The sequence below is a fragment of the Oryx dammah genome, unplaced genomic scaffold, assembly GCF_014754425.2.
Source record: "Oryx dammah isolate SB20612 unplaced genomic scaffold, SCBI_Odam_1.1 HiC_scaffold_25, whole genome shotgun sequence".
NCBI lineage: Eukaryota > Metazoa > Chordata > Mammalia > Artiodactyla > Bovidae > Oryx > Oryx dammah.
Window position 1 is genome coordinate 100,256,327 of NW_024070209.1, and position 26,478 is coordinate 100,282,804.

The 26,478-nt window shown below is 55.6% G+C and overlaps 1 protein-coding gene across 1 annotated transcript; it reads left to right on the plus strand.

Annotated features, from left to right (window-relative positions):
* Positions 1-8,964: 8,964 nt before the first annotated feature.
* Positions 8,965-24,201, plus strand: PLPP7 (phospholipid phosphatase 7 (inactive)). The gene is made up of 2 exons (XM_040225411.1): positions 8,965-9,964; positions 22,900-24,201. Exons 1-2 carry the CDS (start codon positions 9,514-9,516, stop codon positions 23,262-23,264), a joined length of 816 nt encoding a protein of 271 aa, XP_040081345.1. The 5' UTR covers positions 8,965-9,513; the 3' UTR covers positions 23,265-24,201.
* The last annotated feature ends 2,277 nt before the right edge of the window (positions 24,202-26,478 follow it).

The window sequence follows — 26,478 nt, forward strand, 5'->3', positions numbered from 1 at the left end:
CTGGAGTGGGTTGCTGTTTGCTTCTCCAGGAGTTCGTCCCAATCCAGGGATTAAACCCACATCTCTTATGTCTCCTGCATTGGCAGGCAAGTTCTTTACCACTAGCATCACCTAGGAAGCCCACCACACCACTGAGCAGATATTGCCTCTTCCGACCTACTTGGCCCCAGGAGGTGGGCTGGACAGAGAGAGACCCATGGGTCAGGTGACAGTGGTTTTCCAGAGTCTGCATGCCCACCTAGATCTGGCCAAGTTCAAAGTCCACCTATCTCCTCCTGTAGGTATGCCCCACTTGCCTGGGGGCCGGCCCCCTCTGAGCCAGGTGGAAGTCACTCTAGAAAACCCTGTGTCTGGTAAGTTCCACTAGAAGACTGCTTGGGTGTCCGTGGGGTGAGCCAAAAATAGAAAACCCCTGACCCTCAATCCCAGAGATGCCTCCTCTTCCACGTCACCTCCTAGGCTGTATTTTGTCTTGGGCTAGTTGGAGGGCCAGTTCTGCAGAGGGAGAGCACAGGCGGTGTCTGGGGGCCTTTTTCCCAGGCTCTGAGCTAAGGACGGGCACCCCTGGGGCCCGCCTTGAGCGATGGAGGGTCTGAAAGGGCCAGCCCACACCTGCCTCCCCTGCCCCGGCTTCCCACGGGCCCTCTGAGGTCCGGCGGCTTCCCTAGCTCTCAGCCCTCCAGCCCTCCTGCCTCTCCGCGCAGCCCTGCTTCCTGCTCAGCGTTTTCTGGAGTCTGTGGGTGTTGGGCACAGACCCACGGCTGTCTCAGCATATGTGAGGGCCCATGAGGCCTCCACACGAGACTGAAAAGCTGGCGTCTGCAGAAAAGAGGGAGGGGTCATCTGCTTGTGATGTGCCCAGCACCACTGGGACGCTCACATGCCCCCCCCAGACCTCAGTCTCCCCAGACTCCTCTGCGTTGATGTCACCGGTGAAGGGGAAAGAGCAGAGGTCAGGAGGCACGACCCCAACCCCTCCTCGGGGATGGTAAACCCCCCAGCGTGGCAACTTGGGAGCTCTTAGTGCCGTTGGTGGGAGGACAAGTTACCTCAGTTTGCAGCACGCTGGCCCAGAGAGGTCGTGAAAACCCCAAATCACACAGCAAACCAGAGGGAGAAACAGCCTGACCCCACCTAGCTGGGTTTATATATATAAACACACACACACATATTCATTGGCTGTGCCAGGTCACAACTGCGGCACTCAGGATGTGGGAGCTAGTTCCCCGACCAGGGATCAAACCCAGGCCCCCTGCATGGGGAGCTCAGAGTCCTAGCCTCTGAACCACCGGGGAACTCCCTGAGATGGGTTTTAACACACAGTGTCAATGAGTCCAAAGCCCTCCCAGGTCTGCAGGAAAGCTGAATGCAGGGTCTCCTCACTGAACATCACTGGAGCCAGGGCCTCTGCATGCATCAGCTTCATGGCTCTCCATGACAACCCCAGGAGCCAGTCCCATCACCAGCCCATTCCACATAGGAGGATACTGAAGCCTGATGAAGAAGGAGGAGTGGGTGGAAACCACCCACCTGGCTCGTGGTGGCAGGGAATTCGATGTAGCCGGCATTCTCACCAGCATTTCCTGCAGTTGTTGGTGTCCAGCTGCTAAGTCATACAACTCTGTGTGATCCCATGGACTGCAGCATGCCAGCCTCCCTTGTCCACCACTAGCTCCCAGAGTTTGCTCAAACTCATGTCCATTGAGCCAGTGATGCCATCCAACCATCTTATCCTCTGTTGTCCCCTTCACCTCCTGCCTTCAATCTTTCCCGGCATCAGGGGCTTTTCCAATGAGTCAGCTCTTTGTATCAGGTAGCCAAAGTATTGGAGTTTCAGCTTCAGCATCAGTCCTTCCAATGAATATTCAGAGTTGATTTCTTTTAGGATTGACTGGTTTGATCTCATTGCAGTCCAAGGGACTCTCAAGAGTCTTCTCCAGCACCACAGTTTGAAAGCATCAGTTCTTCAGCGCTCAGCCTTCCTGATGGTCCAACTCTCACATCTATACATGACTACAGGAAAAACCATAGTTTTGACTACATTGACCTTTGTCGGCAAAGTGATGTGTCTACTTTTGAATACGCTGTCTAGGTTTGTCATAGATTTCCTTCCAAGGAGCAAGCGTCTTTTAATTTCATGGCTGCAGTCACCATCCGCAAGACCACAGCTGGTCCTCCAAGAGCTCTCAGCCTCAAGGGTGCAGCCATCATGAGACCAGAAAGGCGTTTCACAGGTGGGAAAGCCCTTGTTTTGCAGATGGAAATGTTATAAGTGCTGGAATTCTGTTGCCCTGGGAGACAGGGTTCCATCCTTAACTGTTCAAGACCAGACAGGAAGCCAATGGTGAGGCTTGAAATGTCCACTTGGGAGACAGGCGGGCAGGGTTGGTGGGCCAGGCAGGTGGCTGGAGGGGGACATGTCAAGAGGTGAGGCGGCTACAGGGCCCACCTGGCATGACTGAGACACCTCACCTCTGCAGGCAGTGGGCTCAAACTGGCCAAGCCGGCACAGCCAGGATCTCAGAGCAGGCTCTGAGCTAGCCTCCCCTACAGAGGGAGACACGGGCCCGGCAAGGTCACGCAGGGAGGGCTCTAGGACTAGAAGCCAGGCCTCCTGGCCCCCAGGTCCGTGATAACCCCACTCTTTCTGCAGGGGCAAATGTGCGTCATGGGGCCTTGCATAAAACCAGGTGCCTGGGGTGGCCGCTCCAGCCAAAGGCTCAGGCACACATTTCTTCTAGGTCTGATCAGCTGGCCTCCCCACCATCTCAGGCCCATGTATGCCCTCCCCCGTATTGACTGGACCCCTGGGCTGGGCCCTCAGAAGACTCTGGGGAACGCAGCCAGGGCCCAGACAGACAACAGACCTGCTCCCCTCAGCACTCACATCCCCGTGGGCCCTAGAGATGCCAAGAATGATGAATGGAGGTATTAATTAACATGAATAATAAATAGGTACAAATTCATACTCGAAACAGTTATGAGTAAGTATTGGTTGCTATAAATTAGGACGTGTATGAGTAAGTTGCTTTGATGTGGGTGTCCAGTAGCGAGCTTGGGGAGGGGAGGGTGAGGGATGCATGTTCCAGGGGTGTGAGGGGTGTGATGGTGTGTGATGCAGTTAGAGTGTGTGGGTGACTGTGTGTGTAAATGAGTGTGTGACAGTGTGAGTTAGTGTATGTGACAGTTGTGTATAACTGTGGGGTGCGTTTGTGTGTCTGGGAGGGGGTATGTACGTCATGTGTCCATGTGGGTACGTGTATGAGTTGTATAGTCATGTGAGTGACCACAAGTGGTGTGGGTGTAGATGAGATTGTGTGTATATTGTGTATGCAGGTGTGTGCCTTGTCTGACGATGTATGTGAAAGTGTGTGTGAGTGCAGAGGGCAGTTTGCTGGTTGTGCGAGTTTACGTCTGTGTGAGTGTGCACAATGGTGTGCGTTCATGCGTGTCTGTGGGGGTGGATGTGAGCAGGTGTGTCTGTGGGTGAGAGTGTGGGTCCGTGCGGATGTGTGTGTGACGGTGAGTGTAGGGGGGAGCACGTTTGGGGTGTGAGTGGGTGGGCCGTAGGGGCATGTGTGAGTGTGCATGTCTGTGCACGTGTGCATGCTGGATGTTATTTTGGGGCTGGAGAGGATCCTTAATGAGCCTGTGGGATGAGCAGGGAGGGCGGGGGAGGGCTTGCTTCTCCCAGCCTGGAGCGCAAGGGCCAGTCCGCGTCCCCTCGGGCTTCGCCATCGGAGCCGCAGTTCGGAGCGACAAACGCCTTCTCAGGTCTCTCGAACGTACCCTGTCCCGGCAGGAGGGAGCAGCGGCGCCCAGGTCCTGGCAGCTGCCCGGGCAGCGAGCACGGGTGCTCCGCCCCCCACCCGGTCACCTGGCACCGACGCCCGGCGGCCCCGCCCCGCCCGGGCATCCTCGCGGCGGCGGGGATGGGCATCACCGTCCCGCGCGCCGCAGGTGCGGGAGGACGCGGACGCCGCGCCTCCGAGGCTTGCTCGTCCCGGCCCCCCGCGCGCGCCCCGCCGCCGCGAGCGACGGGGACGGAGGCGTGGTCAGCAGGCTGGGTGCGGCCTCGGATCGGGTGCGGCACTGGGAGTTCTCCAAGGTGCTAAAATAAACCCAGCGAAGGATCAGGTTTCCCGACCGAAATAACCCAGGAGCGGCCTTGGAAATGCGAACTGAGAAAGCGATCCGGGGCGGGAGCTGGCGGGGTGGGGGGAGGCGGTGATGAAAGATGCTTTTCGCAAGGCTGCCCCTCCCTCCTCTCCCCTCCAGCTCTGCCTCTCCCCAGAGTGGAGCTTCTCACCCCTCCCGTCCTCTTTTTGGGGCCATCACCCCCAGATAGGCCGCCTCCGCTTGGCCATCCATCTTTGTAGATCAAAGCCCAGCCAGCCAGTCATTCCATATACGTTTATTGAGCTCCTGCTAGGGGCCAGATGGGCTTCCCAGACGGCTCAGTGGTAAAGAATCTGCCTGCCAATCCAGGAGACGTGGGTTCAATCCCTGGATCGGGAAGATCCTTGGAGAGGGAAATGGCAACCCACTGCAGTATTCTTGCCTGGAAAATCCCATGGACAGAGGAGCCTGGTGAGCTATAACCCATGGGGTCACAAAGAGCTGGACACGACTGAGCGACTAAGCAATAACACCACCTAGATTCCAAGCTCCCTGGACAACTTGTGCCCCCAAAGGAACAAGCAGACAACAGGCCCTGCCTCATGGGCTCTCACTCTGCTAGGAGGACACAGGTGCTAAACCCATGCAGAGTAAGTAGGTGTATGACGGGTTAGAAAGGAAACTGACCATGGAGAGAATTAAAGGGCAGGAGAGGGTAAGGGATATTGGGGTGACATTTGAACCCCGAGGTATCCCACTGGCTCGCGCCATGATTCAGAGAGAACCCCTTCACCTCTGAGCTCTGGTGTTCTCGTTTGTGCCTCTGGGACTAAAAGCCTATGAAGTTGCGGCAACAGCTGAGACACAGGTTTAGGTCTGAGTCTGCCGAGGAGCAATGTTAAGTACAGGTTATTGATAAATACCCTCAGTAGTAGTCAATCTATCTTAAACATTTAGAGACAATAATAGCAAGTGTCTATGATGTATAAGCAGCTCTAGGCCCCAGGATGTTGCCAGAAAACCTCTCCTGCCTTCAAGTCACAGGCCTTGTAGCCAAGCGGTTGGGGCAAGGACTTTAGGCTGAGTCTTGAATCACTTCATTGCACACCACACACTCCTCTCTCAGTAACGGACAGTGCTAGAAGAGAGAAGTTATATGGACCAAGGGCCAGGTGAGGCGATGGTTCAGAGAGGCCAGGTGGTCTGCAGGCATGCGGCCACGTTTGTCCTGCCCATTGCTCTTGCATGGGGAGGGGGGCCTGACACATAGCAGACCCCAAAAAGTGTTCCAGGGGCTTCCCTGGTGGGCCAGTGGTTAAGACACTGTGGTTCCAGTGCAGGGGGCACAGGTTCAATCCCTAGTCAGGGAACTAAGATCCCTCCTGCCACAAAGTCAGGAAAAAAAAAAAAATTAAGTGTTCCAAGAGTAAGCAAATGAGTGAGTGACAAATGAGGCCAAGTGGGTAGGAACAGAAAAACTGTGGGAAACGGGAAAACTCACGGCTGGGAAGACAGCCTTCTGGCTCAGAGTTATAGGGATCAGCCAGCCCACATCTTAACTCTGGTCTTGCTTGATCAGCTCTGTGGCCTCGTAGGTGATGTCACCACTCTAGCCTTTTCTTCCTCGGCTCTAACACGAGAAGAGTGTGGTTAGACGTGCCAGGTTGGCTAGAAGTATCTCTGACCTTGTCCTGGTTTTCTGGGTCTGGGCACTGCAGTAGGTGGCTTAGGTTGACCCATCAGATCTCACGGGGTTGCTTCCAAACACACCGTTTTATGTGGTACTTGCTGCTGTAGCCACTTATTTATATTCTGCCTAAGTGCACAGGGGTGTGTGTGTAAGGATGGCTATGCCATCTAGTACTTAATAGTTTTGAATAGTCACAAAATAGAAACAATCTACATGTCTAAAAACAGAGAATTGCTTCTACAAAGTTTGGCCCATCCATATGACAAAGTACCAAGCAGTCGTTGAAAACTGATGGGTTGTCATGGAGACATTGCCAGGTCTATATCATTACATGAAAAGGGAGAGGTTAAAAGGATATATAAATACAGTCATATTTTAAATGCATATTTGTTTATCTCTGTATTTGCTATACATAGATACAGTTTAATAGATATTCTTTCTGATTGTTAAAGTAATACTTGGTTGTCATAAAACATTTCAATAGTTGGAAATGAGAAGTGCGAATTCCTTTGTAACCTGACCGTTCTCATGTTAACAGTCATGGCACTCAGGCAATAGAATTACTTTTTTTTTTTTTTTTTTGCAGCACCATGCAGTGTGTAGGATCTTAGTTCCCTGACCAGGGATGGAACCTGTACCCCTTGCAGTGGAAGCACAGAGTCTAAACCGCAGGACCACCAAGGAAGTCCAGGGTTACACCTGTATTATATCATCTGTATTCATTGAATTTATTGCTGTAAGACTGTAACATTTGACGATAAGAAAAAATAAGGCTATTGGTAAAAATATATTGTTTTGGAAACTGGCTAGTTATTTCACAGGTGTATATACTATCTCCCCAACTATACAGAACTATAAGCAGGAAGAGATCAATGAAAGCATCAATTCAATGGATGAGTGAATTCTAAGATGCTCAGAAGTGGGATGGTGTAGCCTGTGGTAGGAGCTCATAAAGGGATGGTGCCTGCTTCTCAGTTGCCTGAGAAGGTGAACTGGGTCACCCCAGCTTACAGATGGAGGGGGAGGTCTCGGTCTGAGTGAGCCCCCCAGGGGAGAAAGAGAGGCCCGGAGTACTGGCAGGACATGCCTGTGGTCAGTAAAGTAGAGGAAGCTGAGCTGGGGTTTGAACCCAGGGTTGACCCAATCCAAAGCCCACTCTTCACCACTTCTGGGCCAAAGTCCAGTCAGACCCCATGGCCCTCCCCGGCATGGAGCCCATCGAAGCCCTGGGAACCTGCCAGCAGCTCGTGCCAGGCCAAGATGCTGACACAGGCCTCTGGATATTAATAGCCCCTCTCTGGGCTGGGCTCCTCCTCCCCTCCTGAGGTCGGCCTGGATCATGGGCCCCACCCAGGAAGAGTGGGGTGGAGGCCCTGGTGGAAAGCTGAGCGGGCACATCCCAGTCTCTGTGGTCTGCAACATCTCAGTCTGGAGGCCCCAGGGACTTCTTGGGAGTTGGGCCTCACCTCTTCTGGGTTTCACCCCACTGAGCCTCAGCTTCCTCATCTGTAAAGTGGGCATGATATCATGACTTCGCCAGAAGGTTGGTTACATGGTGTCATAAGCTAGAACACAGAGAGACCACGGTACACTGCCCGCTCGCCGTGCATTCTGCACCCGACTTCATGTGCATCCATCCGGGTTCAGGATGGGGCCACACAGGTCATCATGGCCACACCCAGGAAGGTGGGATGTGACATAGTCTGGGACATCCTCCTCTGTGGCTGCATGGTCTAAGTGGAACATTCTGGAAGAGAAGTGCCAGGAATCCACAAGGAACCCCAGACTAAGGATTCCTGGGGTCTGGCTTCTCACCAGCCAGGTATGGAGGAGGGGCCAGACTTCAGGGGGGCAGGTGGGTGCTTCTGAAAGAGTCACTCAGAGGGAGAGAGGTCTTTGCCGCCTTTGTAAAAGAGACCAGTTCCTAACCCGGAGGCTTGAAGGCTCGCTACGTGGCAGGGACCCTGCTCAGCATTTTACATCAGTGAGACGTCATCTCTCTGACTTCACAATAGCCCTTGGAAGGTGGACACTAGTATTTCTGTGTTACGAGAGGAAAAACAAACAAGACTAGCCCAGAGGGGCCAAGTGGCTTGCTAGAGGTCCTGCACCTAGTTGGTGGCAGAGCCCCAGGCCATCCCCCATCTGTCTGACTCTGGAGCCCCCAGGCTGGTCCCCGGCGACCAGAGAGCACGCACCCCGCCCCAGGTGGCTTCCTGTCCTTGGGAGTCTGTGGACCTGCTCCCTGGGAGGCTGTGGGGTGGGCCTGGGGCTTCCCAGGGGCAGGAGGGGGCTCCATGCTTGGAAGGAATCCTGTCTTCATCCCAGGCCTTGGCTGCTATAATAAATCATGACACCAGGGCATTCACTTCTAACTCTGCTGGTTGCCCTAAACCAGCGGCTTCCGTTTGAGCCCAGGCCCAGTCAGCCCTTAAAGGGCTGTCAGATTGGGTTTCCGCAGCGGGGGAGGCCCAACTCAAACCCTGAATCCTCCAACTCAAATCGCTCTTGGCCTGCTCTTCTCTCGGTTGGCAGCCTCTTTTGCCCCCTCGGTCCATGTACCACCACACGGGCTCCCAGACCTCACAGCAGGCAGGAGGAAGGCTCTCCCCTATCCAGGGCCACTCACCTGCTCTTCCTTCCAGGGGAAAGCCCCCCACAACCCCCAGGCCAGGCCTGGAGCCCTGTTCTATGATCCTGAAACAATCCACGTGATGCTTGCAATCATTCACACATGTCATTCATTTAATACCTGCTGAACTATACTTTCTCCGGGGGACAGGGATGCACGTGGTGTGTTCCCTTTGCTACAGTGCCAGGCGCCTTGTGTGGTACCAGGAGCTCGGAAACTATTTACAGGTTGCCCGAAGCTGCTACAGTGATCCCATCCTCCACAAAGCTCCAGGCAGCGGAAGCCACCTCCAAGGGACAGATCCATTACCAACCAATTCATTACCCCTCCCTCGAATGGAAATCAAGTCTTACAGATTGAACAGTCGTGCACTGAAGCCAAATTCAAGACTGAAAAATGTCAAAACCCAGCCTGCCAGCTTAATGAAATGCTGGCACGGAGGGGAGGGGCTGGGCTCAGCCCCGCCCCCAGCAGACCCAGAATGATGCTGTCAGTGATGTCATTCACCCCATCGGGTGTCCAGAGAAGCCTCTGGCCTGGGCTCTGCTGTCTGGTCCATAGGACCAGATCCAAGCCATCCAGGCTAGTGGGGCAAGTGGGCCTGGCTCCCCGGGCTCTGGGCTGCTCAGAAGGAAGCTGATCAAAGCAGGGGTAAGTCAGGGGCCCACCTCTAGGCCTCTGGCTAGGGGCTCAGCCGAGGCCAGACCTGTAGGAGGACTACATTTCCCAGAGTCCCCCAGGTCCCCCCAGAGCGAGCCATTGGGAGATTTAAATAGCCCAGGCCCAAGGCAGCCAGGCCGCAGCTGTGGACGCGTCTGCCTCCCGGAGGCTCCATTGGCGCTGGCCGGCACTGGGGGGCTCGATTGGCTGCCCGGCTGGCACTGACATTCCCCAGGAGCCCGGTGGCAGCCGGAGGTAAACAGCCATGTGCAGGCCCGCTCTCTATATTTAACATCTGCCGAGGAGCCAGCAGGGAGGCAAGAGAGCAGGGGCGGCTCCGGCGCTCCCGTCTTTGGGGGAGAAGGGCCTCGCGGCCAGGCTGGTACCGGCTCTTGCCAGGCGATCGTCAACCATGCCAGCCTCCCAGAGCCGGGCCCGGGCCCGGGACCGCAGCAACGTCCTCAACCGGGCCGAGTTCCTGTCTCTGAACCAGCCCCCCAAGGGGGCCCCGGAGCCCCGCAGCTCGGGCAGGAAGGCCTCGGGCCCCTCGACACAGCCCCCAGCCCCTGGGGACGGGGCCCGCGAGCGGCGCCAGTCCCAGCAGCTGCCCGAGGAGGACTGCATGCAGCTGAACCCCTCCTTCAAGGGCATCGCCTTCAACTCCCTGCTGGCCATCGACATCTGCATGTCCAAGCGCCTGGGGGTGTGCGCTGGCCGGGCCGCGTCCTGGGCCAGCGCCCGCTCCATGGTCAAGCTCATCGGCATCACAGGCCACGGTGTCCCCTGGATCGGGGGCACCATCCTCTGCCTGGTGAAGAGCAGCACGCTGGCTGGCCAGGAGGTGCTCATGAACCTGCTTCTGGGTGAGTGCACCCGCCCGTCGTCCACCACCCACCCTGCCAGGCCTTGGGAGGGAGCCGGACCCACCCTGCCCCTACCAGGGCCAGTGGGGCCCCTCAGAAACTGACTGGAACAATCTAATGAGGTTAGCAGGAAGGGTGCCCCAGAAACAGGCAAGCCTCCGGCTTGGGGAAAGAGGGAGCTGAGGATGTCTAGACCATAGTCCCCTGCAAAGTGGGAGACTTGAGAATGCAGAGCCCCAGGGGGAACTTCTGAGGAAGAGCTCTGCCCTGGGCAAAGCACATCGCTGCCCAGAAGCAACTTGGAAGGGGGTGCCGGAGGCCTTGAGGGATGTGTCCGGGAGTCTGGTGGGTGCTCTCGAGTGGGATGTCTAACCCTGTCACTCCCATCCCGTGGATAGGTCCTTGAGTTCCTAGGCTGCTTGCAGGCAGCAGTTGGGAGCTGCCCACCCTCCCCCATCACCCTGCTTGGCTCAGGGACCCTGAAAGCCCCCCGGGATCCCTGGCGGGTGCAGGGGTGCAATCTGGGGCTCCCACCCACTCAGGGCCTCCTGGAGTGCTTACCTGCCACTTCCCTCGAGGAGTCGCTGGAGGAGAGGACCTGGGGAGCTTTGGTTTGTTTGCAAAGTCTTTGCCACCAGCGTCTTTCGGTCGAGCACTGCCCCGTGCCAGGTGCCACGTGGGCCCATGTGGAAGGCAGGCCCTCTCCTCTACCCAGGAGGTGATGCCCAGCCCCCGTCTGGCCCACCCTCCGGGCACCTCCAGATCCCCGAGGTGCTTGGGCCCCTCTGCCGCCACCCTCCAAACTGGGCCATGTTAACCTCCGGGCCCTTCTCAGCACAGCCACCATTTGGGACACAAGTCAGGGGCGAGGGGGCATGGCTCAGGCTAAGCCAACACTGACAAGGGGTCCCAGTACTGAAGGGGTGTGGGTTGGACCCCTGAGAACTGCCATCCAGGAGAAGTTAGAGTAGCTGTGAGTCTTCCCACTCGGGTCTCAGAGCATCTGGGGTGGGTGCTGCTGGTGGGATGTGGGGAGGGCAAAGTAGCAGACGTTCATGCAGGAGATGCCGGGTCTGGTACCTCAGTGTTTTCTTGTTCTTGTTCCTAAATGATCCGCGTTACTTGCTGTTATTCCCAAATAAGCAGTCACAACGTGGCTGCTGCTCTTCCCATTGCCACTTCACAGATGAAGAAACTAAGGCTCCTGGAAATAAAGCAACCTGGCCAAGACTTCAGAACTTGAGATTTGCACCAAGTCTTGCCTGACATCCCAGCCTGTGCTCTTTCTGGGCATCTGGAAAGCCCTGGGCTTGGGATGGAGGGGCAGAGCACGGTGGCCAGGGGGTTTTGGGGGGCAGTGCAGAACCATGGTCTTGCCATCTAGTGCCTGTTGAAGCCTCAGACAGAGCAGTAGCTCAAGAAAACTGTGAAGGGAGGGCGCGGTCAGGTTGCCTGGTGTCCAAGGACGAGCGTGGGAAAGTGTCCTTGAGCCTCTCTCTCAACCCCGCTCCCTAGACCTGTCCGCACGGTCCGTCCGTGCATGTGATGTTGGAAGTGGTGAAGCTGTGCTGGTGATTTATTCAGCACTTACTATGTGCCTGGTTTTTCATAAACCACATCATCACATATCATCCTCACCACAACCCCCAGGGAGAAGCTGCTATTCTCTCTTTAAAGGGGGAGAAACTGAGGCAAACAGAGACGCTTTGCCCTCAACCGTGTGGCTAGTTAGCGATGGAGCCGGGACTGGAACTGACACAACTCTGGCCGGTCAGGACGAGGCTTCTGGCTTTTACCAGCAACCAGATTCTGTGGACACAAAGTTGTTTGTTTTGTAGGACAGAGAGCAGGATTCGAGAACTCTCCCTTCTTGAACAAGAAAGATAGTTGTTTCTCAGTTTTTAAAAACATCATTTAGTGAGCTCCACTTAGATACCAAGTACTATGCCATGGATGTCTTGTATTTCATGATGTTAAAATCTTTCTAATGATAGTATAATGTAAATTTTAATATACCCACTACACAGATGAGTTAACTGAGGCTCACAGGAGTCGAGGGATTTGTCCAACCCCACATATCTGTAAGTGGTAAACCCAGGAACTAAGACAAGTCCTCTAGGCTACAAACCCCTTGCCTTCCCGCTCCCTTTTGGTCTGCAGGTTGGGCAGACCAGTTCACATTGAGGAGATACCTGCAGAGAGGTCTCCCTTTTACCAGCAGTTTTGCTGGTGTATCCAGGTACCAAGACCATGGAGGAAAAAAGAGCCTGGCCCAGAGAAACTGCTCAGAGCAGGCAGGGTGGTCTGTGGACCTGCATTCTCAGTGGGGATGTGGACCCAGAAAAGCAACAAATACCCAAGCTGGGAGGGCAGCTGCCCACACTGCCTTCTGCCCGGGATGGCAGACCGCCCTTGAGGGAAAAGCTGCACAGAGCAGTCTCTTCCTTACTCTTTGGGACCCTGGGCCTGGGGGCAGGGGCTTTCAACCCTGGAGCCCTGAGGTTGGAATGGACTTGTCCTGGTCCTCTCTTTGACCCTTCCTCACTCTGGTCAAGTCAGTTCCCATCGCTGAGCCTCAGTTTCTTCATCTGTACATGGGGCGTCAGGGCTGTGCTGGGGATTCAAGAGGAGCTGGCAAAGCACCAGGCACAGTGGGTGGCAGGTGGACGTGGACACTGCAGGGCCCAGAGGGATGAGGGGCCCAGCCCAGTCCTGCCTGCCTACTCTGAGCACCAGGGATCCAGCAGAATCCTGGGGGCAGAGCCTCCATGGTACCGTTGGGACCCGGGCTCTCCTCGGCCCCAAAGGGGAAAACTCAGGAGCCTTGGGAAACGGAGTTCCAGCCACTGGACCCAGGAGAGTCCCAGCTGGGCCATGAGGAAGTCCTCCCTTCTGCTCCCTGAAATCCACCTCCCTTGCTGGGGGCTGTGATGTGTTGCACAGACTCTGGAAGCCTCAAAGCCAAAAGGGGTCTTAGCATCTGGCACGGGCTTGGCTCCAGAGTTGGTCGGACCTGGGTGCACATCCCAGTCCTGCTGTGGGAACTGGGGCAAGTAACTTGGCCTCTCTGAGCCTCATTTTCTTCATCTGTCTAGTGGGTTGCTGGGATACTTCCCTGAAGAATTAGACGTGGCACATACCCACACCAGTTAATGCTTGTGGAAAGCAATCAACATTAGCACCCTCATCACCATTGCCATCATCAAAAGAAGTCCCAGGTCCAGGGTCGATCCAGGTCCCCTCCAAGCTCTAGGCACCTGTGACACGACCTGATTCCCCCCTTTGTCCTCTCTCTGCAATGCCTGGCTTGATGATCCCAAAGCAGGCAGGTAATAGGGGACCTGGGCCATTCCCATTCACCAGACCCATCCTGGTTTCCCCCTGGGCCCATCCTCAGGAGGAAATGGTTTCCATGTCTTATTTCCATGATCTATAAAATAATCCTAATTGAAATGTCCCTGATTATGAAAACTATATATTCCTTTTTTTCTATGTCATTTTTTTATTGTGGTAAAATAGACGTAACCTAGAACTTACTGTTCCAGCCATTTTTAAGTGTATACCAGCATGCAGTACAGGCTTCCCAGGCGGCTCAGCGGTGAAGAACCTGCCTGTCTGTGCAGCGGACGTGGGTTCCGTCCCTGGGTCGGGAGGATCCCCGGGGGAAGGAAACGGCAACCCACTCCAGTACTCTTGCCTGGGAAATCCCACGGACAGAGGAGCCCAGCGGGGCTACCGTCCATAGAGCCAGAGACGACTTAGCAACTAAACAGCAAGAACGTTCAGCACGTTCACACTGTTGGGCAACCACCACCATCATCTCCAGAACTTGGCGATCTTCCCAAGCTGAGCCTCTATGTCCGTAAACACTAACTCCCTACTCCCCCTGCCCACAGCACCCAGCACCCACACTTTCTGTTTCTGTGGATCTGATTCGTCGAGGGATCTCATGTAGGTGGCACCGCACAGCGTCTGTCCTGTGTCTGGCTTGTTTCCCTAAGTAGCCCGTCCTCAGGGTGCAGCCGCACGGTAGCGGGTGTCAGCGTCCCCTTCTTTAAGGCTGAATGACGCTCCATGGTGTGGAGGGACCACGTTTTGCTTATCCAGCATCTGTTAGTGGACCCTTGGGTTGCTTCTAGCTTCTGGCTATGGTGAAAAATGCTGCTCTGAACACGAGGGTACGAGTATCTGTACAAGCCCACGCTTTCACTTCTTTTGGGTGTACACCCAGGATGGAATTGCTGGAACACATGGTAACCCAGGGTTAATTTTTGAGGAACCCCCCAGGCTGTTTTCCACAGCAGAAGAACCGTTTCACACCTGCCACCTGTGCACAAAAGCTCCAATTTCTCCACAAGTGTTCTTGGCCAGCACTTTTTTTTTTTTTTAATAATAGCTGTTTTAATGGGTGTGAAAAGTGGTGTCTCATGGTGGTTTTGATTTGTGCTTCCTTAGTAATAAGTGGCGTTGAGTGCCTTTTCATTATATATCCTTATGATAAGGAAAATTCAAACCAGGACAGATGACAAAGCAAGGGAGGAATTTCTTGGTGGTCCAGCGGTTAAACCTCCAAGCTTCCAGTGCAGGGGGTGAAGGTTCAATCCCTGGTCAGGGAACTAAGATCCTGCATGCCTTGAGGCCAGAAAAAATTTTAGTTAAAAAAAAAAAAGAATGTCTCCCTTAAGCCCCTTCCCCAGGAATAACCGCTGCCGCAGTTTGGGTTATGAGCCTCTGGATGTTTCTGTTTGCTTCTAAAATGACCTCCTGCCGTGTTTTGCCCAGCTTGGCCTCATTCTCACGGCCCTTTCAGGCCTGCTGGGCCATGTACCTCCCATCTGGGCCCCCCTGAATCCCTTCACATCAAGCATGAGGGGTTCAGAAACCAGAATCAACTCCCTCAGCCTAGCAGCGCTCCCCTGCCAACTCCCCACAAGCATCTCACAGCATCCCCTCCCTCAACCCAGCCCCTGCTCACCCACCCCCCAAATAATCTGTTCTGTCAGCTCCCCCAGCCCCTGCTCTGGGGGACAGCTTAGGTGACAAGCCCTCCGCGAGGCTTGCATAGCCTGTCCCTAGTTGATGGATATTTAGACTGATCCCAAACCCTCACTGTCGGGAGCACTCCAGCTAGAGACGCCAGCTCAGTTCCGCAGAGAGAGAACGTTCTCCACCCTTCCCGTCTCATCATCTCAGTGCGGCTCAGCAAAAAGGTCCCTCCAGTTGGCCTCTGGCCGCCCCCAGACGGGGTCAGGGCCCCCTTGTAGGGGAGCTACTGAGGGGGCCCCCTTCTGTGTCACTCAACTCCCCCAGCCAAGCCTGGTGCCCTTAGACTTCTATCTATACCCATGATTTTGCTTTCCTTGCACCCAGGCGGTCTTCTGAGATGAATCAGCTTTAATATCTGGGTTCTCCAGGTGAGAATTAGAGAAACCTGCAAAGTTCTAGAACTCGCTTAGAGTCATGCCAGCCCGGGGAGTTAGGGATAGACCGGGGCACTCATGTCAGCCCCCCAACCCTGGGCACTGAGGGCTGGGGCAGGGTGTCTGACTGAAGGCAGGGCCGCTGTGGTCAGGAGAGATGCCTGGTTTGTACATACACACACACACACACTGCTCACACCAACTGCTCACACCAACAGAGCAGAGGTCCCAGTGCCAAACGCCTGGAGTGTTTCTGCCTCCTCTCAGGGTTTCCCTTCCATCAACCTCTCTGCTCACTGCCCACCTCCCCAGAGCTCTGTTCTTTTAGAGCAGTGCACTGGTTTTTAAAATAACTGTTGTGTGTGCGTATGCCTGCCCTAAAACACACAAGACATAAAATTTGCCATTTTAGCCATTTTTAAGTGTCCAGCTCAATGGCATTAAGTTGTACAACCATGCCCACCACCCATCTCCAGAATTTCTTTCATCTTCCCCAGCTGAAACTCTGCACCCATTAAGCACTAACTCCCCAGCCCCTGGCATCCTCCAATCTACCTTCCCTCTCTATGAATCTGCCCGTCCTAAGGACCTCATGAAAGTGGAATCATGCAGTATTTGTCCTTTTGTAAAAATAACTTTTTAAAAACACACACAGGTCATGCCTCTTCACGGTCAGAAAAAAAAAAATGTTAGTGCAGAATTACAGAAAGACAACAAAAATGAGCCTCATCCTCCCACCCATCCAGTGAGAAGCACAGTTAACATTTAGTGCGATGCCTTCCAGACTTTTTTCACCGCGTATAGACACATTTACATCTTAATTTTACAAAAACGGCATTATCCTACTGTAAATCCGGTGTGGTCATTGGCCTTTTCCACTTAAACCCCAGAGCTGTCCTTCCGTGGCTATAAATACACACCTGCTTCATCACTCGCAGCGGCCCCAGAGCGCTCCGTCGTCTAGACTTGGCCGCAGTCTGGCCCATCTGTCTCCGACTCAAGGGCATCGGGTTGGTGCGGGGTTTTCAGCATCACGAAGGATGCTGCAATGGACACCCTTGACTGTGAGTCGTGGGGCACATCCCGAACTATTTCCCAGGGAGACAGTCCTACCCATGGAAGGGCTGAGTCAAGGGAGGCCTGCCGTAGAGACTTCTGAGTCCGAATCCAAAGCCCTTCAGAAAGTTTAGACCAATTTACACCACCACCACCACCCCAGAACGCTAACTGGGCTATTTCCCCGGTTCCTAGAGGGAATAGAATGGGAGATCAGAGGCCACAAGAGTGGGTACCCCTCCTCCCAGCCCCAGGCAGTAAGAGATGTCAGCACTGTCTGCTCCTGGCGGGGTCCACAGCTGCCCCTTCCCCACTCCTCCCCGGCCCGCCCTGCTGCTGAACTGGTCCCATGGTGGGCATCTCAGGGGGAGCAGCCAAGCTCGAGGGGCCAGGAGGGACCACCCCAGCAGCACCCTGCTCACCAGAGTGGGAGAGAAAGTGAGCGCCAAGGCAGGTTCTTGCCACCTCTGAGGCACCCGCACATAAGGTAATAGTTGTGTTTCCTACAAGGGGATTTAGGCATCTGAGCCACCCACCCGGTGAGAGGGGCAGGGAGTGGAGATTGTTGCTGGGGCCCAGCCCTGCAGACCAGGCAGCCTTCAGAGTAGCTTCTAGAACGACCCCCTTTCTATCAACGAAGGGAGGAATCTCAGCAGGAGGGCTGTGCCAAGGTCATGAAGTTCACAAGCAGCCGACCTTGAGGCCCGCCTCTGATCCTGGAGCCCGGGCGGGCAGCCTCTGCCCTACTTGATGGCGGTGAGCGGAGGCCCAGGGAGGTTAGGCCACCAGCCTGGGTCACACAGCGCTGCGGTTCTGGCCCCTGAACTTGCTGCCAAGCAGACCTGTCCTCATCGGCGGGGGGCCCTGCCTCCCTCCCGGTCCAGAAAGAAATATAGGTCAGGGACCTCGACTGGCCCTGTGAGCGGAATTCGCGGAGCCTTGAGTGACGGAGCCATTTGCTTCTATTTCTGGGTGCCAGGGTATGTGCTGACATGTTAGAATCAGTCACAAGAGGGCTGGCCACGGTGCTGGGGGAGGGGAAGGCAGCCTGGGGGTACAGAGGGAGGAGCTTGCGGGGGAGGGCCCAGGGCTTTCAGCTCTGCTGGGGAGCCATCCCCCCACAGCCTCCTCTACACCCAGCCCTCAAAACCCGGCAGCAGCAATAGTAGGGGGAGAGACCACGGGTTCATCACACCTGTAGAGAAGCCCCCTGTCTAACTTACTGCCCATCTCCGCACCCCACCCTGCACCCAGTCTTCTGGTACCCTGGCAGCCTGGCTCACCAGCCCCAGGCCTGGCCATCACCTAACACACTCAAGAAGCAGTGGGACCCAGGACCTGTAGGTCAAGTGAATGAATGAAGGACCCCGAAAGCCCAGGGCAGAGGGGCAATTTTCACCTTATGGCCTCAAAGGACAGAGCCAGCCAAAAATAGCAGATTTCCAAAGGCCCAGATATGGGGTTTTCAAATCATGGCACACAGCCAGCCTCAGAAGCCTCTCAGGGGACAGGGCACGGTCCCCCGTTTCCAATAGCCCCAGTGACAGCCATGGGGCTACTTCTCATCCGCTCATATCCTGAGTCTCTGTTGTTCTTTGCAACCCTGGGCTACAGCATGCCAGGCTTCCCTGTCTTTCACCATCTCCCAGAGTTTGCTCAAACTCATGTCTGCTTCTTTGCAACCCTGGACTGCAGCATGCCAGGCTTCCCTGTCCTGCACCCTCTCCCAGAGTTTGCTCAAACTCGTGTCCATTGAGTTGGTGATGCCATCCAACCCTCTCATCCTGTCGCCTCCTTCTCCTCTTGCCCTCAATCTTTCCCAGCATCAGGGTCCTTTCCAATGAGCTGGCTGTTTGCCTCAGGTGGCCAAAGTATTGGAGCTTCAGCTTCAGCAGCAGTCCTTCCAGTGAATATTCAGGGTTGATTTCCTTTAGGATTGACTGGTTTGATCTTGCAATCCAAGGGACTCTTAAAGAGTCCTTCAAAAAAAAAAAAAAAAGAGTCCTTCAGCACCACAATTCAAAAGCATCAATTTTCTGGCACTCAGCATTCTTTATGATCCAGCTCTCACATCCCATTGATTATATGACTACTGGAAAAATCATAGCTTTGTCTTACATTGGGAAAAAATGTTTTGCTGCTAAAAAAGTTTGAAAGGTGTGGGTCTAGCTCGATTCCTGGCCCATCAGTCTCGACAGTACTCGAGAAGAGCTGGGACACCCGGCCTGGGGGCGCAGGCAGCAAGGCAGAAGCCCACCTGGCCTCCAGCGTCCACATCAAACTGAAGCCCTGAGCCCAGCTTCCTGGTCCCAGGCAGCCCATGGAGAAGCAGATGCTGGCGCGGGCGCGCCCCGCCCCCCGGCTTCCTCTGGGCACTTCTGCTGCAGTTCACACTCGTCTGGGAAAGCAGATTCATGCCAGCGACAATTCGCCAACTTGTTGAGCCCTGGTTTTCAGCTGAGAAATTTGGTCACTAATTAGATAGATGGCCCACATGGCTTAGACGGTAAAGAATCTGCCTGCAATGTGGGAGACCTGGGTTCAGTCCTTGGGTTGGGAAGATCCCCTGGAGAAGGGAATGGCAGCCCACTCCAGTATTCTTGCCTGGAGAATTCCATGGACAGAAGAGCCTGGCAGACTCTTGCAAAGAGTCCACGGGCTTGCAAAGAGTCAGACACAACTGAGCGACTAACACACACCCCACCCCCACATTTTCCTAGCGGCCAGTGTCATGGTTCTGTTTAGGGGCCCCATCCTGGTCCACATCAATCCCACCCCCAAGCCACCAGCCTAGGGTGCTGTGACCTTCCTTCAGGTGCTGAGGGTCTCGGAACCAGATCATTTTGACACCGATGGGACCTCAGAGAAGGAAGTCCTTTTGCTGGTGCACCTGCTCAATACCGCCCAGCCTCCAGGGTCTGAAAGCCTGGCTCAGGCCAGGCTGGGGCTTTGGAGTAACAAGAGCAGCTGTGCCCTCGACCAGCACATACCGGGCTGTTCTAAGTACTTCGTAGGCACTAGGAGCTCATCTCATCCTGCAAGAACCCATGTTACAGGTGGGCAGACTGAGGCTCCGACAGGTGAAGGCACTTGTTGAGCCGAGGAGCTAGGACTGGAACCCCACCTGTGACTCTGAAACCTGCAAGTTTAACCCCTTACCTGTGAACTGCCTCCTCCCCGGGTGGCGACAGCCTGTCATGAGGTCGGGGAGCGGCCTTTCTGGCCTGGAGAGGACTGGCTGCCTCCTCCTGGCCTGGCCTCGTCCCTTCGCTGCTCCACTGGGCTCAGGGTCCCCGGGGCTCAGATGCCACCACCTTCCTCCAACTTCCACCTGCCCTTTTGGTCCCCTATGTCCTGCTGGGACTGTGGCCCCCATGTCCCGTGGGCTCTAGAGGCTCCCAGCCTCAACCTGGGTTAGCAGCCTGCATGCTGGAAGGTCTGAGCTCCTGGGAACAAGTTGCCATGGGAACATGAGGCGGAGGGGGCGGGGCATGCAACAAGGTGGGCTCCCTCTGTTAGACTCCTCCCCCACCGTGGACCAGCAGCCTCTGCATCCACTACTTCCTGCATCTGCCCCCTCCCTGGGTGGCCAGGATGGGCAGACATCAGCTGGCCCTGTGGCTAATGAGAGGGGCAGGCCCCAGGGAGGCCAGGGCTTCAAATCCCCAACCAAGAGCCCAGACTGCAAGCAGCAACCCTGCAGAGGGCAGGGAAAGAGGAGTCCTGCTCTGCCCAGGGAGCGCAGTGTTACCCAGGTGCCTGGAAGTCCAGCCCACGGACCACCAGATAAATACCCCGGGACACTCCAGACACTGCAGCTGGCCAGTTTCAAAAGCAGGTTACAGAACAGTGTGTGTGGAGCACATTACAGCTTTTATTAAATCAACGCTCTGTAGGTGGAGAGAAGGTTCTGGGTTGGTGGCTATCTCTGGGTGGCAGAATTACAGGTGATTTAAAATTTTATTTTGTCCCTGTTTTGTAAGTTTTCTACAGTGAACATCAGTTGTGTCATTTTTTCCCAAAGATTTTTTTTTCCCCATTTCTGAACAAGAACATTTGCAGGGCAACAATTTTGGTTATCTCCTGCAAAGTTTCCAGGAAAGCCTCCAGCACTAGGCTACCCTGATCTGTCGTTTGATACTAATCTTTCACCCTTCTCTGGCCCTCCTTGTGTGCCAGACACTGGGGGGGACCACCTCATCTGGTCTGCTGGGGCATCCCTGTTTTAGCCCTGAACCTCTTATGTCCCCCAAACTCTTCTGTCCCAAGCAAATCCAGGACAGTCAGTCACCCTGCAGGCACCGCACCAGATGTCTGGATGCACCTGGTTGCTATCTTGCCCTAGAGGTGAGAGAAGTTAGGTGACTTGCCCAAGGTCACAGAAGGCTCCACGGTTGGGACTCAAACCTGGGTCTCTGGAACTCTTGTGAGCCCCCACCTTGGCTGCCTGGGTGAAACTGGGGCGTTGGCTTGGGGCCCTCATCTAATGGCCCAGAGAGGCAGGGCACCCTCTCCAAGGCCACACAGCAGGGTGCTGGTGGGGGCTGAATGGATAGAGATTCCTGTCTCCCTCAGGCTCCCCAAATGGGAAAAAGCCCACCCCCCTGCCCCCGGCCAGTACTCAGCTAACATGTGGAGACCTGCCCTTCCGTGTCTGATGCTGGGCAGAAGCCAGTGAACGAAATAGACACGGCTTGGCCCCACCTCCACGAAGGGATGATGCGAGGGAGGGAGTGAGAGCTGACGAGGAGCTGCTCACTGCCCAGCGGGGAAGCGCGGTGAGGATGACAGAGCAGAAGTCAGAGGGAGGGGAAAGGGAGCATCCGGACAGAAAGAGGAGCGGAGTAGGATGCTCAGCCTCCGGGGCTCCTCTCGTCCCTGTAAAGGGAGGGCAACAGGGCTCCGCTGCCTTGGGAAACAGTTACTGCATGATTGGCGGGCTTCCCTGGTGGCTCAGCTGGTAAAGAATCTGCCTGCAATGCGGCAGACCTAGGTTCGATCCCCGGGTCGGGAAGATCCCCTGGAGCAGGGAACGGCTACCCACTCCAGTATTCTGGCCTGGAGAATTCCACAGACTGTACAGTCCGTGGGGTCACAAAGAGTCGGACATGACTGAGTGACTTTCACTTCACTGCAGGATGGTGCAATTCCACCCGTAGGAATGTGTCCCCAAAGAACTGCAAACAGGTTCTCAAACAGTCCTTATCCACAAATGTTCATAGCAGCATTATTCACCACAGCCAAAGGGCAGGCCACCCAGATGCCACCAACAGATGAATGGATTAAAAAAAAAAAATTATGGCAGGTCCAGACAATGGAATAATAGGCAGCCATAAAAAAGGAGTGGAAATTTTGATGCCTGCTGCAACATGGATGGGCCTCAAAAACATTACGGTACGGGAAAGAAGCCAGACCCAAAAGGTCTCACATTGTACGACTCCATTCATATGAAATGTAGGGAGCAGGCAAATCCACAGAGCTGAAGGGAAATCAGGGGTTGCCAGGGGCTGGGGGAGGCGGACGGGGACCGATGGCTTAATGGGGACTGGGTTTCCTTTTGGGTGATGAAAACGTTTTGGAACTCGATAGAGGTGGGTGTTTGCCCAACATTGTGAATCCACTAGAAGCTGCTGAACTGTACCCTTAAAAATGGTTAATTGTATTTATAGTGTTAGTTGCTCAGTCGTGTCCAACTCTTCGCGGTAGCCCACCAAGCTCTTCTGTCCGTGGGATTCTCCAGGCAAAAATACTGGAGTGGGTTGCCACTTCCTCCTCCAGGGGATCTTCCCAACCCAGGAACTGAACCCAGGTCCCCTGGACTGCAAGGGGATTCTTTAAAGTCCGAGCAGAAACAATTGTACACATGAATCTCACTTCGACTTAGAAAAAATAGGTATGGTGACACCCTGTTCTTGGGACTGGAGGGGGCTTCAGTGAAGTTCTTAGGGAAAAACCAGCAGCCCAGGGCCCCTTTGGTCAGGATGAGATTCTCCAAGGTGCCCACAGTGGCCCACCAGACCCCTGCTCACTGCTCTCCCACTCAGCACCTTTACCTGTCCGAACATCCCAGGGAGGGCTTTGCTAGTGGCTCAGTGGGAAAGAATCCACCTGCCAGTGCAGGAGTTGCGGAGAGGCGGGTTTGATCCCTGGGTCGGGAAGATCCCCTGGAGGAGGGCACGGCAACACACCCTGGCATGCTTGCTGGAGAATCCCCTGGACAGAGGGGCCTGGCGGGGCTACAGCCCATGGGGTGGCAAGTGTCAGACACGACTTAGGGACTAAACCACCACCGCCATATCCCAGGGAAGTGTGTTCCAGGGAGAGGGAACAGCCGCAGGCGACAGCCCCGAGGTGGGAACCTTGCTGGGAGGTCCGAGTGGCCCAAGTGAGGAGGGGGTAGGGTGGGAGGGGGCGGGGTGGCGCTAACGAAATGGTGGGCCCCCTCTCTCCGGCCTGCAGCCCTGCTCCTGGACATCATGACGGTGGCCGGCGTGCAGAAGCTCATCAAGCGGCGTGGCCCGTTCGAGTCGAGCCCCAGCCTCCTGGACTACCTCACCATGGACGTGTACGCCTTTCCCGCCGGGCACGCCAGCCGCGCGGCCATGGTGTCCAGGTTCTTCCTGAGCCACCTGGTGTTGGCCGTGCCGCTGCGCGTGCTGCTGGTGCTCTGGGCCCTGTGCGTGGGGCTGTCGCGGGTCATGATCGGCCGCCACCACATCACTGACGTCCTCTCCGGCTTCGCCATCGGCTACTTCCAGTTCCGCCTGGTCGAGTTGGTGTGGATGTCCTCCAACACCTGCCAGATGCTCATCTCTGCCTGGTGAGCCGCCTGGCCACGGGGTGGCCCATCGGAGGACACGGGGCTGGCAGGGGAGGGGGGAACTGGGCTGCCCCAGCTCATCCCCTCACCCCCATCTTGGTTGGAGGCTGGTGACATCAGGTGGGCCTGCCAGTGACCATCCCATCCCTCCCACTCTGCGGGGCGCCCCCTGCCCCCTTAATCAGACTCTGAGTTCCTCTGTAGACGAGCTGGGGCCCAGCTGTGGGGACAGCCCTGCTGGGCTTCTGCTCTGGAGGGTACCAGGCCAGAACCATGCGGGGGGCCAAGTCTCGTCTTGTCCTTTCATCACCACGACCGTTGAGTTCCTGGCTGTGCCCACCTCACCGTAGCACGACGCCTGATGACATACCCACAGCCCTCCGCCCAACACAGGTGCCATCGCCATTAACGGTCACCAACAGCTTACTTAGAGCAGCGCTTTCCAAAGGGTGCCCCATCGGACACCAGCCTGCAAGACGCCTTGGGAAGAAAAATGGTCTTGTGGTCAAACAAATTTGGGAAATGCTGCATACACACTGGACGTCCACGGGGGCCGGGACTGTCATAAAGGCTCTGACAAGTCCTGCAGAAAAGCTTCTTGTCAAACTTTGTTTAATCCATGTTTCCTGAACTTATTTGACCACAGAACCCTTTTCTCACGGAACAGCTAGGAACCCTCCAAGGAACCGTGTTGCTCCAAGGGCGTTTGGGGGAGATGCTGCCCAGGAGCAGAAGGGCCTGAGGCGTGAGCTGGCCTCTCCTGGTGCCGGGCCCTGGAGCCCGGGGAGACCAGGTGTCTGGGCTGCTGCCCGCGGAAAGCCTTGGGCAGCGGTGCCGCTTTGGCCCCCAGGGGCCGGACTCTGAGTGACCTCATAGGTCGTGTCCAGGTCAGCCGTGCCGGATGTGCAATTCACGTGACAATACAGATGACATGCGGACATCTTGCCTGTGTGGGTGTTTTTCCTTCTCTGATGCAAGTTTCCAGGTGGGAGAGTCCCTGTTAACTTGAGGGTAGGGGAGCCGATTCCTTTACCCCCAGTCAGGCCACAGGATCAGGTGGTCAGGGAGCAGTGGGCTCCTGGGGCTGAGTTGCCCTTCTCCCTGAGGTCTGTGCTGGGGCTCCCTCCATCCCCAGGCCCTGCACTGGCCACTCTGCCCGGGGCCTGGTTCTGATCAGTTTGGGAAGCCCTCACCATGGTGCCAACAGAGATCTCCCCTGGGGGCCAAGACCCCCCTCGCCCCCCGCTGGCCAGGACCCAGCCCCAAGGATGTGGTTGGTACCAGGACCGGGGAGGCAGGACGAGGGAGACATCAGTGCCGACCAACCGTGGATTCCTCTCCTGGCTATAGTTAAGGAAAAGCCACAGGCAGGCAGCTTAAAACAACCATGGCATGCTCTCTCTCAGTTCTGGAGGTTAGGAGTCCAAACTCAAGGTGTCAAGAGGGCCACACTGCCTCTGAGACTCTGGGTAGAATCCTTCCCCACCTCTTCCCTGGCGGCTCAGACCGTAAAGAATCCGCCTGCAATGCAAGAGACCGGGGTTCAATCCCTGGGTTGGAGAAAGGAATGGCTACCCACTCCAGTATTCTTGCCTGGAAAAGTCCATGGACAGAGAAGCCTGGCAGGCTACCGACGGAGTGACTAACCCTTCACTTTCACCTCTTCTGGTTTCTGGTGGTGGCTACGTCACTCCAACCCTTGCCTCTGTCATTTCGGGGCGTTACTGCCCTTGTCTGTTGTCCATCTTCTCTTCCTACTGGACTAGGGCCCACCCCACTCAGAATGGCCTCATCCTAACTTACATCTTAATCACGTCTGCAAAGGCCCTTTCCAGACATGGTCAAGTCCGTAGGTGCTGGGAGTCAGGATTGCAACATCTCAGGAAGACACGATTGAACCATAAGAGGCAGGATCCTCTGCGGGAGAGACAACTTCCTCTCCCTGCTGCCTCGCTGGGAGAGGACAGAGATGTGGCCCAAGCCCGCCTAAGAGACCAGCTGCTGCTGATGAAGGGCGGGGTCTCCCAGGCCCAGAGCACCACCCACTCTGCCAGGCCCAGCCCTCCAGCCTGAGTACCTTCTTCTCCAGATCCCACGCCCTCAGGGGTCATGGTCCCCCAGGGCCAGTCCCCTGCAGGCAGGCCCCAAGCTGCCCCTGCTCACCTTCCCAAGGCTTCTTTCTGGAGCCTCCTTTTCATCCAGACCTGCTGGCGGTGCAAGAGCTCTGCACCTAGTCTCTGCCCTAAAGGAGCTCAGGGAGGCCAGACGCGGCCGGCCACCATGATATTGTTGTTGTTCAGTGGCTTAGCGGTGTCTGACCCTCTGTGATCCCATGGACTGCAGCATGCCAGCTTCCCCTGTCCTCCAGCATGCCAGCTTCCCCTGTCCTCCACTATCTCCCAGAGTTTGCTCAAACTCATGTTCATTGAGTCAGTGATGCCATCCAACCATCTCATCCTCTTATGTCCCCTTCTCCTCCTCAATCTTTCCCAGCATCAGGGTCTTTTCCAATGAGTCGACTCTTCATATCAGGTGGCCAAGTATTGGAGCTTCAGCTTCAGCATCAGTCCTTCCAGTGAATATTCAGGGTTGATCTCCTTTAAAATTGCCTGGTTTGACTCTCAAGAGTCTTCTCCAACAGTGCAATTCAAAAGCATCATTCTTCAGAGCTCAGCCTTCTTTATGGTCCAACTCTCACATCCATACGTGACTACTATGATGAAGACCCTCAACTTCCAATCTTGAATGCTGGCTGATCCGGGGTCTTCAAAATACATTCTGCATGCCCCCACAGATGCTCCTGGGCAGTACGTCCATGTGATGCTGAGCAGAAGGGGTAAGGGTGGCTTCCTTTGCCCCTCGCCCCCACCCTCGGGAACCTGGGAGCCTGTCATCAGGGCGAATCTGGCTCCAGCTTTGGACAGGGGACACACTCCGGCCATCCAAGGCCCACGCCTCCAATGGGCCCCAGGGCCTCTGCCTCTGCACGGTAGGCAGTAGCCTTTAGAGTCTTCAGGATGAGGAGGGGTTTTCTGAAGAACAGAGGGCTCTCAGCAGACCCCATAAGCTCAGGGTGGGTATTAGAATCCAAGTGCCTAACAGACAGTGAGGAGGACAATCTCCCTGGAGAGGCAGTGGGCAGCTTGCCCGGGAGAAACATCCTGTCCTGCAAAGTGTTAGCAGCACCGGGGGCTCGGGCCAAGGCCATGCTGACACAG

Coding starts and splice junctions, on each gene's coding strand:
- PLPP7 (XM_040225411.1), top strand. CDS start 9,514: ATGCCAGCCTCCCAGAGCCGGGCCCGGGCCCGGGACCGCAGCAACGTC. Junction 9,965..22,899: donor GCTCATGAACCTGCTTCTGG/GTGAGTGCACCC, acceptor TCCGGCCTGCAG/CCCTGCTCCTGGACATCATG.